The sequence below is a fragment of the Macrotis lagotis genome, chromosome 2 (genome assembly GCF_037893015.1).
Source record: "Macrotis lagotis isolate mMagLag1 chromosome 2, bilby.v1.9.chrom.fasta, whole genome shotgun sequence".
In the NCBI taxonomy this organism is placed as follows: domain Eukaryota; kingdom Metazoa; phylum Chordata; class Mammalia; order Peramelemorphia; family Peramelidae; genus Macrotis; species Macrotis lagotis.
The window spans coordinates 320,666,602-320,683,895 of NC_133659.1; the positions used below are offsets into that span (position 1 = coordinate 320,666,602).

At 37.1% G+C, this 17,294-nt stretch overlaps 2 protein-coding genes across 3 annotated transcripts in view; one reads left to right on the top strand and one right to left on the bottom strand.

The window, feature by feature from the left end:
• PARPBP (PARP1 binding protein) overlaps positions 1-4,628 on the top strand; it is an 85,312-nt gene extending 80,684 nt beyond the window's left edge. For both annotated transcript variants that reach the window (XM_074226710.1, XM_074226711.1), the window contains exons 10-11: positions 649-787; positions 3,437-4,628. In XM_074226710.1, the coding sequence (XP_074082811.1) occupies positions 649-787; positions 3,437-3,780 (483 nt within the window). In that variant the 3' untranslated portion in view covers positions 3,781-4,628. The remainder of the gene's footprint in view (positions 1-648; positions 788-3,436) is intronic.
• On the bottom strand, positions 4,170-5,265 carry PMCH (pro-melanin concentrating hormone). The gene is made up of 3 exons (XM_074226712.1): positions 5,012-5,265; positions 4,492-4,696; positions 4,170-4,219 (listed from the first exon to the last, which is right to left on the bottom strand). Exons 1-3 carry the CDS (start codon positions 5,249-5,251, stop codon positions 4,170-4,172), a joined length of 495 nt encoding a protein of 164 aa, XP_074082813.1. The 5' UTR covers positions 5,252-5,265.
• Between the last annotated feature and the right edge of the window lie 12,029 nt (positions 5,266-17,294).

Consider the following 17,294-nt stretch of genomic DNA (forward strand, 5'->3'; position numbering starts at 1 on the left):
AAACTGAGGCAGAGAGAAATTAACTGATTTGCCCTGGGTTGCCTTGAATGTCTCAGGCAGAATTCAGACTCAGTTCTTAGTGACATCTTCAACCTTGCCTCTGAGTTTTCTGATGTGTAATCTACAGAAGTTTGGCAGTCACAGAATGCAATGATAAAAAGATCATTAGAATGTCATTCACAGCATAATTTAGTTTTAATTCAAGGTGTTGTTTTCCTGATGACCTGCCCCCAAATTGCCAGATTTTAATTTCTTTTGAGAAATATTCATACTGTCCATTGAGCTTACTTCAGAAATTACTTTCCTAATTCAATGTCACCAATTTCTTACTTGAATGAAACATGACCAAAAGCAAATTTGTTGCGAGAACTCACAAATCCATCATCAAGCTCAAACTGGAAAACTAGACAACCAAAGATTGTCTACTTTCAGCTCCCTATATTTAAAGGTGAGGAAAACAGGGCCGTAGGTAAGAAGAGAAGTGACTTGTCCAAGACACACATGGAGGAAGGAGCTGGACACCAGAAAAGGATTTCAGGACTTAAAATGAGCAAAATTTCTAATGATTAGAAGAATTTTTATGAGATGAATATTAGTTGAACAATAAAAATACTAATGATTGTTCACTTTCTCCTCTTGCTTCACCAGTTGAAACAAACCTTAATCAGGTCCCAATTTGCTTGTACTTACAAAGACGACTTCGTGACCAACCATGAGAGATGCAACAATAGGAACCATTTGGCAGAAGAGCCAGTGTGTATACCTCACCTGCAAAATGTCCTTCCTGGTAATTGCTGTTATGTTATTTGAAGGGTTTATAACTAACTCTGAGCCAATAGTGGATTGGAAAGCAAAATGAAATGAAGTATTTTTATTCTGAAAACTTTCATTTCTTTAAAGGAAATAGAATGTTGCATTTTACTTAAATAAATCTGCATAACAGTTCACAAAAATACAAAAAGCTCCTACTTGATCTTTTGATTGATCTTAACTTCATAAATTAAAAAAATATATATTTTTTGTTCTTTAAAGAATTACATACACATATAAATTTAAATTCTTCTCTCTCTGATCATTTTTTCTTTCTTGTAAGATAGCTCACTCTGCCTTATTCTTCTTAAACCTATTCTTTATCTTTATTGCCGATGGCTGATTCTCCACCCACTTACTCTCTCAGTCCATAATACTTTCTCTGTCCTTTCCTCTCAAAATCTTAATCAGTTCAATGATCTAGTCTCTTCCATCCTTAAATCCCAGTTGCCATGTTGCTTTGTCAATCACCCTTCCCTTTGTCATCTTCTTCCCCCCAACTGCTTACATTGTAGATCCTGAATATTTCTGAAAGCAAAGGTGACAGTGCTGACAATATCTATTACAAATTAATTTTTTACAATATCAAATACACTTATTTGTTTAATGGAAATGCTTCTTCTTTTCTGAATGATTTTCTATCACATTCTATGCAATGACTATTCTAAACCTCTTTGCTCTTCCAAGTCCTAAACACTACCTCTTCTTGTCTATTAGCAGATATAATTCTCTACTTTGCTGAGAAAACTAAGATTTGTCACCGGTACTCTCATTTCTCTTCTTTTGTATATTATGTCTCCTCTATATATTTATTCATCCTCTCCTTTGCTCCAGGCTCTGAGCAAGAGATGGTTTTCTTGTTTGCCAAGGTTAAACCCTTGATCTCATTCCCTCCAGACTATTCCAGGATCTTTTCCCATGAGTTATTTCCTCTCTTTCATTTCAATCTCTCCTGTTCATCTCACTACAAATTTTCTCAAGCTTCACTTGGTCTTAGAAACCTTCATTTGACCCTGATGTCTCCTAAAACTGACTTTCTAGAACTCTCTTCCCTTTTCCTCCCAGTGTTCTAGAACAGGGGTTCTAAGTCTGGCTTCTATGGATAGATTTCAGGGTCTATGGGCTTGGGAGAAAAATGCATCTTTATTTTCATTAGCCTCTAAGTGAAATTTTAAATTTCAGTTATTCAAAAACATAATTTGGAGAGAAGTTGCAAATTTTGCCAGATATCAAAAGGTTCCACAACACAAAAAAAGTTATGAATGCCCATTCTAAAGAAAAAAAGAGGCTGTTGACTGACTATGCTTCTTAATCACAGTTGTTTGTCCCTATCTTGTCATATTACTCCATAATATTGCTCTCTCTGAGATATTATGTGACCTCTTAACTGCTAAACTCAATGACTATTTCTACCTCAAGGTGCTTGTAGTACTTGCCACCATATATTACCCCCTTCTTCCTGGATGCTCCTCTTGCCCCCTTGGCTTTTATAATTCCTGTCTTTCATTTCTCCTACCTCTGATCACTCCTTAATTACTTTTGTTGGATGACCCTCCATCTCCTACCCTATTTTGTCTGTGTCTTTTTCCCATTGGTGAGCTCATCTACTCACAGAGGTTCAATTATTATCTTTATGTACACTATCCTTAGACTTACAACTGTCACCCTAATCTCTCTTTGGAATTCCAGTCCAGACACTGATCCTTGTGTGTCTAGTTGAGATCTTAAAAACAACCTATCCCAAATGGGAGACATCACTTTTCCTCCAGCATTTATCTTCCACAAATGTAGTGTTTTTACTTATCTATGGTTGTATTCTCTCTCCCTAGGCTTAACTTTTAAATGGGGAATTAAAACATCAGAGATTCTTTTAAATAATGTAGTAATATAGAGTAACATGAGAAACAATTTGGTATTAGTGGCTAGGAAGCTAGCCTTATAGCTAGGAACATGTGGATCCAGGTTCGGTCTCTGTCACTTAGTGCTTAGTTGACCAAGGGCTCTGTTTTCACCAACTTTTGTCCCCGACAGCTCCCTACTAAGTTGCAAGTGATTTGCCAATCTGAATAAATAGGAGTTTCCACACCAGGAATTCCCTCCAGCAGTGAAATCTTAGGTCTTGATTGACCCTCCTTTTTCCCAGTCCTTCCACAAAGTAGGATAGAGAGGCTATGTAAAATGAGACTGGGAAATATTTTTAGATTTATACTAAATTCTGTGACAAATTTTATTTTCCTAATTAATTACAAACTAGTTCAAAGTCATGGAGAGTTAAGTATTTAGAATATTTTCCTATAGGTAACCTTTGTGACTAGACAAAATTGTAAATTGATTGTTTATTTTAAAAAAGTATTTTGTTAAGAACCAAATTGGGTATTATATAAATGGGTATTACAAAGAGATGAGAACTAAGGATAGGGGAGTTTGATAGTGGGGTACTCTAACTTCATGACATCCCTATTTTGTTAATAAACCTCAATAAACCTAGCCAGGTTTTATAAAGAATATTTGATAAAAAACATATAACCTTTGAATGTATTAGCCTACTCTAAATTCTTCTGGACAATAGTACTAAATAGGTATTTATTTTTCTTATTTTTCTTTTTTTATACTTCTTGTACAATAGAAAGCACGAATTCATTTGACGGAGTACCAACCCTTGGAACAAGTTCTGGAAATGTTCAGTTGAACAGAAGTAAAAGTGAAAAAATATCCAAAAAATCAAGTGGTCAGACAGGAAACAAGGGCCCCAAGAGGAAACAGGTGGATTTGAACAGTGACAATGGCCTCTGTGATCATGAAAATGAGTTGCCTCAGCCCCAAATGGGTAAGATCCCTAAGACATCCAGTGGTCCACAGAATAAATCAAATCAAATTCTTGCCAGATCAGCAGCGAAAGGCTGCAAGCTAGCCACAAAGAATAAATTGATTGCAGGGCAGACAAAATTAACTCAGTTTTTTAGACTCTGAATTTGTCTCTTTTGTTCTCTGGGGCATCTGAACTATTTATTCACTAACCAAAAAACCAAGTCATCATGGAAAAAAATCTTAGCTCACCTTTGGAAAGGTCAACATATCAATTCCACTAATGCTTTACCTAACTGAAATGTAGACTATATAAGTTGTTACCATTGATCAAATAGACAAATGAGTCACGATTGTGCTGAATTCTCACAAATTTTATTGTACAGCAAAATGACTACATTTAGTTTACCCAGGAAAAATCTTAATCATTTGTTCCAGAATACAATCATTGACTACATGTACATTTATGAAGCACAGGAACTTTCTTCTTTTTGTTTCACTGGCACCTAAATAGCTTTGTTTTCTTGGGAAAAGATGATGTAGGCCTGCAGGTTTCAGATTTGCCAACAGGGTCGATAGACTCTCCCCAGCATACACCTGAGCACTGTAGGGAAAAAAAAATTCCAAAAGTTTAAATTATCAAAGGACTACCCTATAGTGACTATACTAGAAATACAAGAATGATTAGATTCATGAAATAATTCTGAGTAATCAGAAATTGCTATAATTTCATCATGTTAATTTATTGTGTGCTGAGTGCTTTATATTAAAAATTGCATTTTTGTTTGTTATTATTATAATTATCTATTTCTAAAGTCATATTCCCATTTTTGATAACTTTTAATATGTCTGAGTTGAATAAATAAAACTACTCACTGTCAAAATCTCTCCTTCCTATTGGAAATTTAACTGAGTTTTCTTCATCCCCAATCTCTCTCCTTTCCTGTGTTGATTCAATATTCTGAACTCCATTGTCAGTTGGAAAAGTCAGTGATCCCTTCAGTGCCAGATAAGGGAGCTGCTTAAGAGCTAGGTTCAACGGCAGACCACGGTTTAAGAAACTATGTTTTGAGCCTATGTTCTGTTTGAAAGAAAAAGTTGAATTATGTTTCAGCTTTCTTCTTATAAAATGAAAGTGTAATTTTGTGGTAGGACATATGTAAGTTAATGAATGATGTCCACTTAATTTTTATTCAGAAATACTTAGACAAATAGTGTTTCACTAGAACTGAAAACTCTCCAAGGTATAAAACATTGATGATACTAAGGCATCAATCAGATTACATCAAAGCTATCACTATCAATCATGTGTATTTCTTGTCAAGCTTTAAAAAGACAGACACAAATGATCTAAACTTCTATCAATGTCAAAGAAAATGAAAATGGAGACTCATACCTTTGGATTTCTGCCCTCCTCCTCGTTGATCAAGCCACCTTCCTCAGATTTATAATGTTCAAGAGAAGGCACAGCCCCAGATTTCTCTGCTGTATCTTCCTTCTGAAGGGCTTTGCCCAGCCCGAATGGATTTAGGAGCATGTCGTCCTCAACGGTTCTCATGGATTTTGATGCTGAAAGTAAAAATGCTTGGGAAAAGAAAGACAAAGTTAGTATGAGCATGTAGGATGAGAAACCCATGCCTGTTATTCTTCCTGTTGGCTGTTTGTCTAGCACCCCACTGCTGAACCTCCTGCCTTCGAAAAGAAAGCCTTCTCAGTTGACGTCCTTTCTACACCATCCCTACCTTTTATATGTTTTCCCCTGTGAAGAGAAAGCACTTCAAGGATTTAAGTCTATCATTTTTTGAGTGATTCATCAAATGAAAACACTCACCTTTTTTTGTAGCTAAAATCTTAGATTGTTTAGGTTTGGAGATTTTTAATCTCCAGCATGAATTTTCTTAGCATGTGATTAAAAGTCTTTGTAGAAGGCTTAATATATAATAGATTAGATGTTCCTTATAAATGGGATGTTATTAGCAGAGTCCACAGGACATCTGGCTCTCTGTTCATCCTCTTCATTACAACAGAACTTTACCTTTTGATTAAATACATTAAAAAATCCAGCTATTCAAAGATGATGGGTAGAAGGATTTTGTTTCATTTTAATCCCTGAATAAGGTGCAATGGTTTTTAAGTGATAATTTTTTGACAAACACTTTGCAAAATAAATCCCTACTGATTGAAATGCATGACTATAAACAAGTTTATTACTTAGCATTCCATTTGAAGTCACATTTTGAGTAATCTGTCTCTACTTTTGGAAAAATACTTTTATAGGATATTGATATATTTGCTTTTTCTTTGCAATGCTTAGATGATTGCCTGGTTACATCAAATGCTTGTAATAGATGCTTGTTGATTGATTGATTGACATATTTTTTCCCTTGCCATATTATTGAGTTCCCCCCAAATACCACTACCTTCTCTGACCTCTCTAATCCAACCATTAAAAGCTATTTTTTTAGGATGAGATTTTTTTATCAACAGCTAGGGTGGCCTGTGCAGGAGGAACTTAGTATTAGTTTAGCTTCACCTTAAATGAGACCTTCTGATCATTTCTACTTCTGGACGATATCTGCCCAAAATCAGTCCCCCAGAGTAGACCTACTTCATACTCATTAAGTCCAGGGCATCCCCCAGTATGTTCTCAGCCAGAACTAGTAGGAATGGGCTTTTTAAAAAAGACTTGACTGATTCCTATAGCAATGGATAGGCTCGAAAGATCTTTTTTATTCTTACAGCACTTCTGTATAGATGGTTCAAGGCCGGAACTGTCTTGGGTATCAATGGTGTCTTAACAATGATCAGAAATCAGATAGGTCCCTTTTTTGTTTCCTATCTTAGGAAGACAATCCAAGACCATTTCAGAAAGTAAGGTGAGCAACCTGTGAGTTACCTTATATGTGCAGTGAGAATCCTGAAATGAGGAGCCCAGGCTAGCCTCTCCAGAGTGGCTTCAACAGCAAAGAGAAAGATGACAGGGCTAGACCTGTTCATAGTGAATAGTACCAGAAAATTGACTAAAAGACCCTGGAGGGTGGAATAGTAGGAACTTTTGATGGTGAATAAAGGTGAACAGTGGTATTGAAAACTATGGCAGCTCCTGATCACAAGAGACACCCCCAAATTCATTGGTGTATCAACCTGGAAGATCTCAGCATTATTACATAGGTTACTTCTATGCTGAGATTTGGATGAGCAGGTGCCAACCCCCTCAATATCCATAGCAGAAGGCAGCTATTTTGGTGATTATGGGATAGATTAAAGGAATGGTATCCCCCTCCCCCTCCCTGTGGCTTGCCAGCTGAAGCAGCAGTCCCTAGTGCCAAGCTAGAAGCAATTCCAGGAATCTCCCAAAAGAACTTTGTCCTGTGGAAAGATCTAAAGGATTTGATCCAAGCTGGGAGTTCTTGGGAGTAGCCTAAGGGGGCACAGCCACTCCAGGAAGCCCTTGGCATGAAACAGTTTCTTTATGCAGTTTATCTTCTGAGATAAGTTTCTCCCTCTCTGACTACATCTATCATCCAGAGTCTGAGTAAGATAGCACAATGGTGGGTGGCCAGCGTCAAGCCCTCGGGCACTTAGAAGCCCTGCCTATGCCCACTGCTACCTCGGGAACTACCTGCCTACCTAGACTCTTCCTTTTTCTTTCTTCTCTTCTTCAGCCACCATCCTCCTCAATCAATATATAAATATTTATCAGGCATCTACTATCAGGCATAGATACTTAAGGATACAAAAAAGAAGCCTTCATAGAACTTTCTGATCTTTATTTTCACACTCTATCTCATCTACTGTCCTGTTAAAGCAATTATTTTCAATAATGTGCTTTAAAGATGATGCTTATAATTTGTTTTTGCTTAATGACCAAGAACATTTCAATTTCAAGCAACATGCTTTAGGTGCTTACTGTGTGCAGAGGACTGACCTTAAATTGTAGGAGGGAGCTGCAAGGATGAAATAAAGCACGATTTGTCAAATACAACCCAGAGAATAATCATTAAAAAAAGGATTAAAATGTGCCCCAAAGAAGTATAAACCAGGTACTGAGGGTGGTTCAAGTTCAGTGAGAAGGGGCCAGAGTCCTAAATGCCTGAAGGGTTCAAGAGGAGTTTCTTGAAGGTTGTTGGAGTAGAAGTCAATCAGCAAACATTTATTAGTGCTTATTGTGTTCAGGGGAAACAGCCCCTGACCTCAAGAATCATACATTCTAACAGGAAAGATAAAATCTAAATAAATAGTAAATACAAAATATATGCAGACTACTTGTACTGGAATGCAAAGGCATATTTTAAGTTTCTATTATATGCAAAGCACTGTTATAAGACAGAAAACTGAGATAGTCCTTGCTTTCAAGGGGTTGCCATTATGATGGAAGAGACCATATAGTGGTCCCATTTTCATGTTCAGTTTTGTAGCAGATGGAAAGTCCAAGTAGTAATTAAAGGAAGTAGCCCAACCATATGGCAAAGTGTTGAGGAACTTGGGCATTGACTGTAGGGCAGATAGTCATCCTTCAAGAGGATAGAGAGTCTAAGGGTTAAAGTAGATAGAGGCTCTGGGATCTTTCCAGCAGAATAGAGATATAGAGGCAATTATCTAGTTCACTGTGGGTATTTCGTGATTGGTGGGAACTGGGCAACTGGACAAAAAGAGTTTTGTTGTCCTCTCACTTTTTGGTGGACTTGAGGAAGGTAATCTCAGAATTTAAGGCAGAACAAGGAAAGGGTAGGATTTGAGCTGTCTTAAAAAAAAAACAGGGAAACCATGAGGTGGAGGTTAGGAGGGAAAGCATCCCAGGCACAGGGAATAGTCATTGGAAAGCCACAGAGAATCAGAGTTTTATATTCAAAAAACAGCAATCAGGCCAGTATGACTAGATTGTAGGCTAGATGGAGGGCACAAAAGCAAACAGGCTGGTAAGATAGAAAGGGTCCAGACTAAGAAGTTTAAATTGGTTGCCCCATAGGCATCTCAAAATTCTTATTTCCAAAACAACTCATCCTTTTCTCCAAACCCTCATCTTTTCCTAACTGGAGTGAATATTCTGGAGTAGGTTATTAGGTCATGATTGGTATCCAAGACAAAGAGGTCATGAAGAATGAGGACATTTTTTCAGCCTAAGACAAGTTAGGAGTTGGTAGGAGAGGCCAGGGTGACCCCCAGCCTAGAGAACAGAAGCACCAATGATGGGCATTGGAGATGGCTACCACAGTGGAGGCCAACAGCAGTAGCTGTAGAACCTCTCAACCAGACAGTTAAAGGGATTAGACAACTGGTAAGGAAGAGATTACAGGAAACCCTGGCTTTGGGTGCAGTTAGCACTAACTTTCACCACTTGCCCATATGCAATTCTGGTTCACAGTTTTCAGAGCAGAGAGGGGTGCATATGATTAGTCACAAGGGAACAGGAACTCTCATCTCAGATCTAAGGTAAAAAGGAGCTAACAGGACTTAGTGAGAGCAGCAGACCTGGTCACAATTTTAAGACAAGGAGGAACAACAGCACTTGCAGTGGCAGAGGATCATGGTTTCTTTGTGGATGAAGAGTGGAGCTCAGACCAGGAAAACAGTGACTGCACCTCTCCCCAGATCACATTACCTTAGAAGCAATGAAAATTTGTAAACTCCCAGAATGAACTCTGAAAACAGCAGCAAGAAAAAGACTGGAACTTGGGATAGTAACTCTCCTTCAGATGAGCAGAACCCAACTTTTATATAAAGTGTAAAATCAAGAAGTAGACTGAAAAATGCCCGAACAACAATAACCAAAAGAACTTGACCATTCACAAACTATTACAGTGGAAGAAAAACACAAACTCAGAAGACAGCAACGTGAACACCTACAACCAATGCCTCAGAGAAAATGTTAACTGGACACAAGGCCAACAAGAATTCTGAAAAAGTTAAAGAAAGAGATGAATGAGGAAAAATTAGGAAAAGAAATGAGTTGCAAGAAAATGAAGAGAATAAGTTGGTAAAAGAGGCACAAAAAATACTGGAACAAAGTATCATCTTAAGAAACAGAATTGACCAAATGGAAAAGAAGGTACAAAAGTTCATTGAAGAAAATGCCTGAACCTCACTGGAATTGATTCAAACAGGGAAAATTATAAACACACCCAGTTGTGTATAAAAATGTAACATCAATAGATAAATATGAGAGGAAGGATATAAGTAAAAGGGAGAAGGTAATAAAAAGGAGGGCAGATTAAGAGAAGCTGTGGATAGAGACAAAACAGACTTGAGGAGGATGGAGAGAGAGAGAGAGAGAGATAAAGGAAAATAGGAATGAGGGAAATATATCAAGACTCATAACTGAATGGGATGAGCTCACTCATAAAACAGAAGTAGCTAGTAGAATGAATTTGAATCAAAATCCAGCAGTATGTTGTTCATAAGAGAAATCTTTGAAACAGAAGGACATATACATAGTTAAAATAAAGGGCTGGAGCAGAATCTAACATACTTCAACTAAAGTAAAAAAGACAGGGTAGTGATCATGATCTCAGACAAAGCCAAAATAAAATAGACCCAATTTAAAAGTATGTTCAGGGAAGCTATATTTTGCTAAAATGTACCATAGACAATGAAATGATTTCACATTTTCACAGAAAATTTCTCTAATAAAGATGTTTTGTGTGTGTGTGTGTGTGTGTGTGTGTATTTACATATTTGGTTTTTGCAAGGCAATGGGGTTAAAGTGACTTGCCCAGAGTTACACAGTTAGGTAATTATTAAGTATCTGAGGTCTAATTTGAACTCAAATCCTCTTGATTCCAGGACCAGTGTTCTATCCACTGCTCCACTTAGCTGCCCTAATAAAGACTTATTTTCTCAAATATTTGGGATCTATGTCAAGCCATTCTTCAGTTGATAAATTGTTACAATCTTCCTTACAATTTTCCTTACTTTTTTGTGATATGGCTAAAACAGAAGTATGTTTACATCATTTCACACACATGCGATTGATATAATGCTTATCTTCTCTGTGAATAGGGAAAGAGGAGTAGGGAACAAAAATTTAAAATTTTTAAAAAAATTTTAAAAAATGATAAATAAAACTTTTTTAAAAAAGAGATCATTGATCACTCTGGACAGAGAAGTTTTAGTTGAATGATGAGATCAGAAGCCAGAATTCAGTGAATTTAAAAGCAAGTGAGGTAACTGAGAGGGTAGGTCCCTTGTGTAGATGACTTTCCCAAATGGGTTCAACCCCTTGAGGAGAGATATTTGGTGCTAATGTCTGATAACTTTGGGGGATTGTAGAATGAAGTAAAGGGTTTTTTAATGATAGGGAGATAAGGTTTGGCAAGAGTTCCAGTTTCAACAAAATGTAGCATACTTGGGAGAAAAGTCAGAAAAGATCTAGAAAATCTAGGTGGTATCAGATTATGGAATTGCTTGTATTTCAGGTGGAATTAATCAGTTAATACATTTGACCCTATCAAGTTTTTAAAAATGAATTAAGTAATGGCAATGGGGTTAAGTGAGTTGCCCAAGGTCAGGCAGCTAGGCAGTTATTAAGTATCTGAGGTTGGATTTGAACTCAGGTCCTCCTGACTCTAGGGCCGGTGCTTTATCCACCATGCCACCTATTAAGTTTTAATGAAGAGAACACAATACTAGGTCATTTACAAGAGCTCCTAGAGTTCTTAGTGAAGTTGTAAGCTACTAAAACTTACAATTATACTTATTTTTGGAACATCTTGTCTATACATATGTGAATTATGTACATATCAACCGTAAATATGTAATCATATACATGAATATATGTATATGTGTATTTATATGTATGTGTGTTCACACAAGACATAGCATATTGTGATCTGAATGACCCATTTTGGCTATGTGATCCTAAATGAGTCACTCAGACTACTCAGACAAGTTTCAAGGGTTCTAAGTCAAAGAGAAGGTGTCCCATCTGAATTGGTGGAGTATCCTCATGCCAAGTCCCCTTCACTAATGAAATCAAATGTCTAATCCAAAAAATAGAAAAAAGAAGGAAAAAAAAGCTGATCAGAGACATTCTATGAGTTTCCGTTCAATGCAGTTAATTAATGATGAAAATTCAGCTAAATTATTTTAAAATGTTCTTTGAATAACCTGAACAATAATTAGTAAACTCAGACTCCAACAGAAAATTCTTAAGGCTAGAGTGCACAAAATTCAACATATACTTGTCCATTAAATTATTCTTGAATCACATGTCAATTTTCAAAAAATGGGCTCATTTAATACTATTGTATTGTGTTTTAGCCTTTTGAAGTGTTCATTTTTGAACTACATAATTGTATATGGGGGGGGAATAATTATTTCACATCCATTATTAAGCCTTAAGTTGCCCTTCTCTTTTAAAATAATCTATATCCCCCATGTGATGGGGGATTGGGGTGAATGGTGCTAACAGCTGATTCCTTAAGGGGTTGTTTGAATCTCATTAGATGGATTTGCTTTGGGAGAGTGTTTAGAAACAGAAAGCTCTTAAGTACTCAGGCCTCTTTGATCTTCCTGTTTCCTTTGGGTAGAAAGGAAGAATGTTATTAGTTTTTTCCTTGTGTGTTTCCCACAGTCTGAAAACCTGCCTTAGAGCTAACTGTTTGCCCCAAGTAGAGAAAAGATGTACCTTGGGAGTAAGATTCTCTGAATCGACTGGGGTAATCGGTATTAATAATTATATATTTGGATTTAAATTATGGCAGGATGAACTGGTTTGGCTAATCTTCACACCAAATTGAGACCAAATCCAAACCATTTTGAGGTTTTAGAAAGGTTGGTTAATGTTTTCCTTTATTTTATTTAACTATCATAAGCCTCTGAACATTATGAGGTTTTCCCATAACCATTTAATTATGTAGAAGCAATCCAAGTCTTAAAAAAATACAAAAAGATAGCTTTTCTTTTACACTGGTTGCTCTGATGTGCAATGAAGCATGGTTATTTTTTTTTCAATAATGCTTAGAATGGTATCCCCAAGCAATAATATCACTTAGGATAAAAAAAAAAAAGACTGGTTTAGGTAGTTTAGAAAATGTCGGGAAGAGACCAAAGCATTCTAAGCAAATGTAGAGAAATACATTTTCTGAAGAGTTACCTTTCACCTCCTCTTCCTATTTACCCTCCTTAACCATTAGTGCAGCCATACAGTGAAGAGTTTGGAATCCAGATTGGTTCAAATGAAATCACAAGATTTAGGGAGGAAAAGACTTTCATTTAAGCCAACCCCCTCATTTTATAAATAAGGAAACTGATGTGATAAATGAGATGTGAAATGACTTCCACAGTCTCCTAACAAGAAAGGTCCAGAGTTAGAATTTGAACCCAGATCTTCTGGTTCCAAACTGGTGTGCTTCCAGTCCATATGATCTCTGGCTCCATCAGAAAAATACTTCATCAACCTTGGAACACTAGATAAAGTATGTTACTATTTTCAGTATCATTATGAGTAATTCATTAATGTAGAATCAAAGCCTTCCATCCCTCCATCTCCCATTTCCTGGAATGGACTTGTTTCTACATTCTGGAATCTGATTTATTTCAAAACTTGGTTCAGTCATTGCCTTTTTCATGAAACCTTGCTTAATCCCTCTAGCTGCTTGGGCATCCTCCTCCCCAAATTAATTACCTAGCATTTTGCATATACTTTTATATGGCTAAATTTAAAAGTATTAAATAAATTAATTAGTATTAATTAAATTAGTTTAGTTAAATGCTTAGAATTTGAAAAGCATTGTTCTAAGTGCTGAAGAAACAAAGGAAACAAATTAGTTCCTGATATTAAGGAGGCTCCCTTTCTAATAGGAAATGAACCCATAAACCCTTTTTCCAAAGTGGGATCATCTGACTTGTAATAATGAAATTTAGCCTAGAGTGACAGAAGAATTCTTTAACATTATTCCCTCTAGTGAGGAGAGCTCTGAATTGCGACATGTCCAGTCTTATTTACAGTTTGGAACTACTTTCCCCTCCTTTCTGAGTCAAGATAAGTCAGGGGCACAATTTAATCCAATTGATATGCCTGTCCCATATCACTCCTTAATATGTTCCCCCCCTTTCTCCCCTCATGCTGAGGCTGATGAACCTCAATTGTCACAGGGAGTATGTAAGTTAATATGCATGAAGCTCATTAAGCATGGGAAAGCTCAGAGACCCTAGGTCCACCCCTGACTAATTTCAGCTTGTTTTGGCCAAATCTCAACTCAGGTGTCTTCAGGTGGGGCCTGAAGAACTCTACCACTTTGGTGACTGGTCGGGGTCAACTCTTTTATCTTTCCTTTTGACTTACTTCCACATTCCTGCATGTAAGCTTGTGTTGTTTAGCCTCATCAATAGCCCAGACACCCTGCCTTTGGAATGTATCATTGGATAGATCCCACCAGCATCCTCTCATTTCCTATGGAAATCAAACACTCAGTGAGTTCTCTCAATGCCATAGATAAATACAAACATTTTGTATATACCCACTCATGTACAAAGATACATACATACATACATACATATATATATTAAATATATATATATATATGATGATGTTTGTCCTTCATTTTTGAAGAAGACCATGACAATAGGGAGGTGATGCCATGACAAGCCCACAGATTGGATGGGGGGTGCTATGCTAAGTCACCAGCTTCACTCTCTCCTCCGGAGCCATCTGGGTCCAGTGACAAGATAAGAATCAGAATGATTGGATATGACCCTGGATGTGAGACAATCAGGGTTAAGTGACTTGTCCAAGGTCATTCAACTAGTCAGTATCAAGTCTCTGAGGTCAGATTATACATGTTGCCTCTCAATACCTCTATGAAGGTAGACACTTTCATCTTATTTTTTATGCTTTGTACATAGCTCATAACGAGAGTTCTTGACCTGGGGTCAGTAAACTTTTTTAAAAAATAATTTTGACTATTTCACAAATTGCAGTAAAATATAGTTTGTGATCCTATGCTATTTACACTTAAAAACATAATTGGAAGAAGTGGTTCATAGTTTCCCTGACCAACTAACAGAGTGACACACAAAAAAGTAAAAAATTCCTGACACAGAAAGGTTTTATTAAATGCTTATTAACTGACTAGTAGATTCTGAACTGTTGAAGGTACAATGGATACCATATTAGACCTGGAATTAGGAAGTCTTGAGTTCAAATCATGCCTCAGATATTCACTGTATAACACTGGACAGGCCATTTACTCAGAGCTCTGCCTCAGTTTTCTCAGCTGTAAAATCGGGATAGAGTTGCTGTAAGGAGCACTTTCCAACCTTAAAATATGAAATAAATACTATTTTTGTTATAATTTCTTTTCATACTGGCAAACCTGGGTCATCAAGTCATAGCAAAGTTATGATCAGTATTCTCAAATTAGGTAAATAGTAGAACCCAGATAAAACACCCTCTTCTGACTTCTTCAGATGTTTTTTTGCCTTAATCATGATTCCAGGAGATGTGATCAATATTCAGACAAATGAAATACTCCAAGATCATCTGTCAGAAAAAATAAACTATCTGGGCAAGCCTGAAGTAGCCAAAGGATGTTAGAAGCAGGATTTTGTTTTCCAAGCATATAATGAATGAAAAATAATAAAGAGAAGCTTTCCCATGATAGCAAACAGACAAAATCCCTCCTTGACTTGTACTGATGGATGTTTATTGAATATTGGGTCTTCAGGTCTGTGACCTTATAAAAAAATTTTATTTCAACATAATCCTTTTTCTTTGTTCTCCTATATTTGTGTGTGTGTGTGTGTGTGTGTGTGTGTGTAACATGACTTCACTAAACTTTGGAAAAGGACCATGACTGAAAGAAAAGTTAAAACTCTCTGGAAAAGAAGCCAGACAGACTTAGAGAACCCATTTTAAGAACCTGTCCAGTTGACATGATTTAAGGTAGACTGATGGAGAATGACAAAATGGAATGTCCAAGGGAGAAGACTACAAGGCTGATTAGGGCATCATCATCATCAGTTACAGTGGAGATCTGGTGATGAGCATACAGACAAATATAAAGAGATCAACTTTCTTTTCTGTGGGCCAAAACCCAGGGTAAAATCCATGCTGCAGCACTGTATCAGGGTGAATATATGAGGGGAAAATCTGGGTCTTAAGTAGAGTGATGGAAATGGGTTCATCTAGACCTGAGATTCAGAGGTGAGGGGAGGCATAGCATTCTGGGCTAATCTTAGGTACTATCCCTCCATATTCCCCTATTTCTCACTACATCCCTCTACAGCAGCCATCCCCAAAATCAGATTCTCACCTGAGGCCTTGGTCTCTAATAGTTGGGCTTTTACCTATCAAACCAGGAACTAGGGCATCAGGTTGTTTCCTACTCAGTTTCAAGTCCAGTCATTCAGCCCAGGGATTACCTTGCTTGCTTGTGGTCCTAGCTGTGTGAACCTGGAGTTCATTTTTCTCGATTATAAAATGAGGATAATAATAGGACCTACTTTAGGGTTGTTGTGAGGATCAAATGAGACAATAAATGTAATAGACTTAGCATAGAGCCTGGCCCATAGAAATGTCTATGTAGAATGCACTGCTGGTGGAGTTGGGAGTTGTGAACAAATCCAACTTTTCTGGAGAGCAATCTGGAACTATGCCCAAAGAGCAATAAAATTGATCATACCAGTGCTAAACCTATATCCAGAAGAAATCATAAAAAATGGGAAAAGACCCACATGTTCTAAAATATTCATAGCAACTCTTTTTGTAGTGGCAATAAATTAGAAATGGAGGGGATGTCCATCAATTGGGGAATGCCTGAACGAGTTATGGTATATGAACGTTATGGAGTACTACTGTTCTATAAGAAAACGTGAATGGTTGGACTCTAGAGAAACATGGAAAGAATTATAGAAACCGATACTGAGTGAAGGGAGCAGAACCAAGAGAACATTGTCCACATTAACATTGTGAGATGATCGACGATGATGGATGCAACTCCTCTCAGCAGGATAGTTAGAACAACCCTGGGAGACCTGCTATGGACAATGCCATCCACGCCCAGAGGAAGTCAAAAAACAAAACAAAACAAACTGAAGAATCTGAATCAACACTAGGTTGATTCTTTAAATTTTTTTCTTATGTTTTTCCTTCCTATTGCATGGTTTTCTTCTTTGCCCTTAGTCCTAATTCCTAGAACAGAAAATGACTAAAATGTCCAATGTGAATGTATATGTACAGTGTTCACTAGACTGTTCGCTACTGAGGGGAAAGGGGTGGGGAGGAAGGGTGAAAGAAAACTGTGTAATTTATAAATATGCATGTGGATGAATGTTGAAAAACTTTCATAACGTGTAATTGGAAAAATAAAATATCAGTTAAAAAGTGCTATGTAAATGTTAGTTGTTATTATGATTTTTTAAAATTATTGTGCCTGACCTAGAGTTGTTCTAGTCTCCTCCTCCTTTCTTCTTTTTCTATTTCCTCTTCTATTTCTCCTCTTCCTCTTCTTCCTCCTGCTTCTTCCTTCTTCTTCCCTCTTCTTCTTCCTCCTCCTCCTTCTTCTGACCTCTTCTTGTTCTTCTTCCTCCTCCTCCTCCTTCTTCTTTCTTCTTCTTCCTCTTCCTCCTCCTCCTCCTCCTTCTTCTTCCTAAGATGATATCATATGATGATGAGGACGCAATTGCAAACTCTGGGTAGTTCACTTCCCCCGGTCTTCCCTTCAACTTGACTCTGTCCT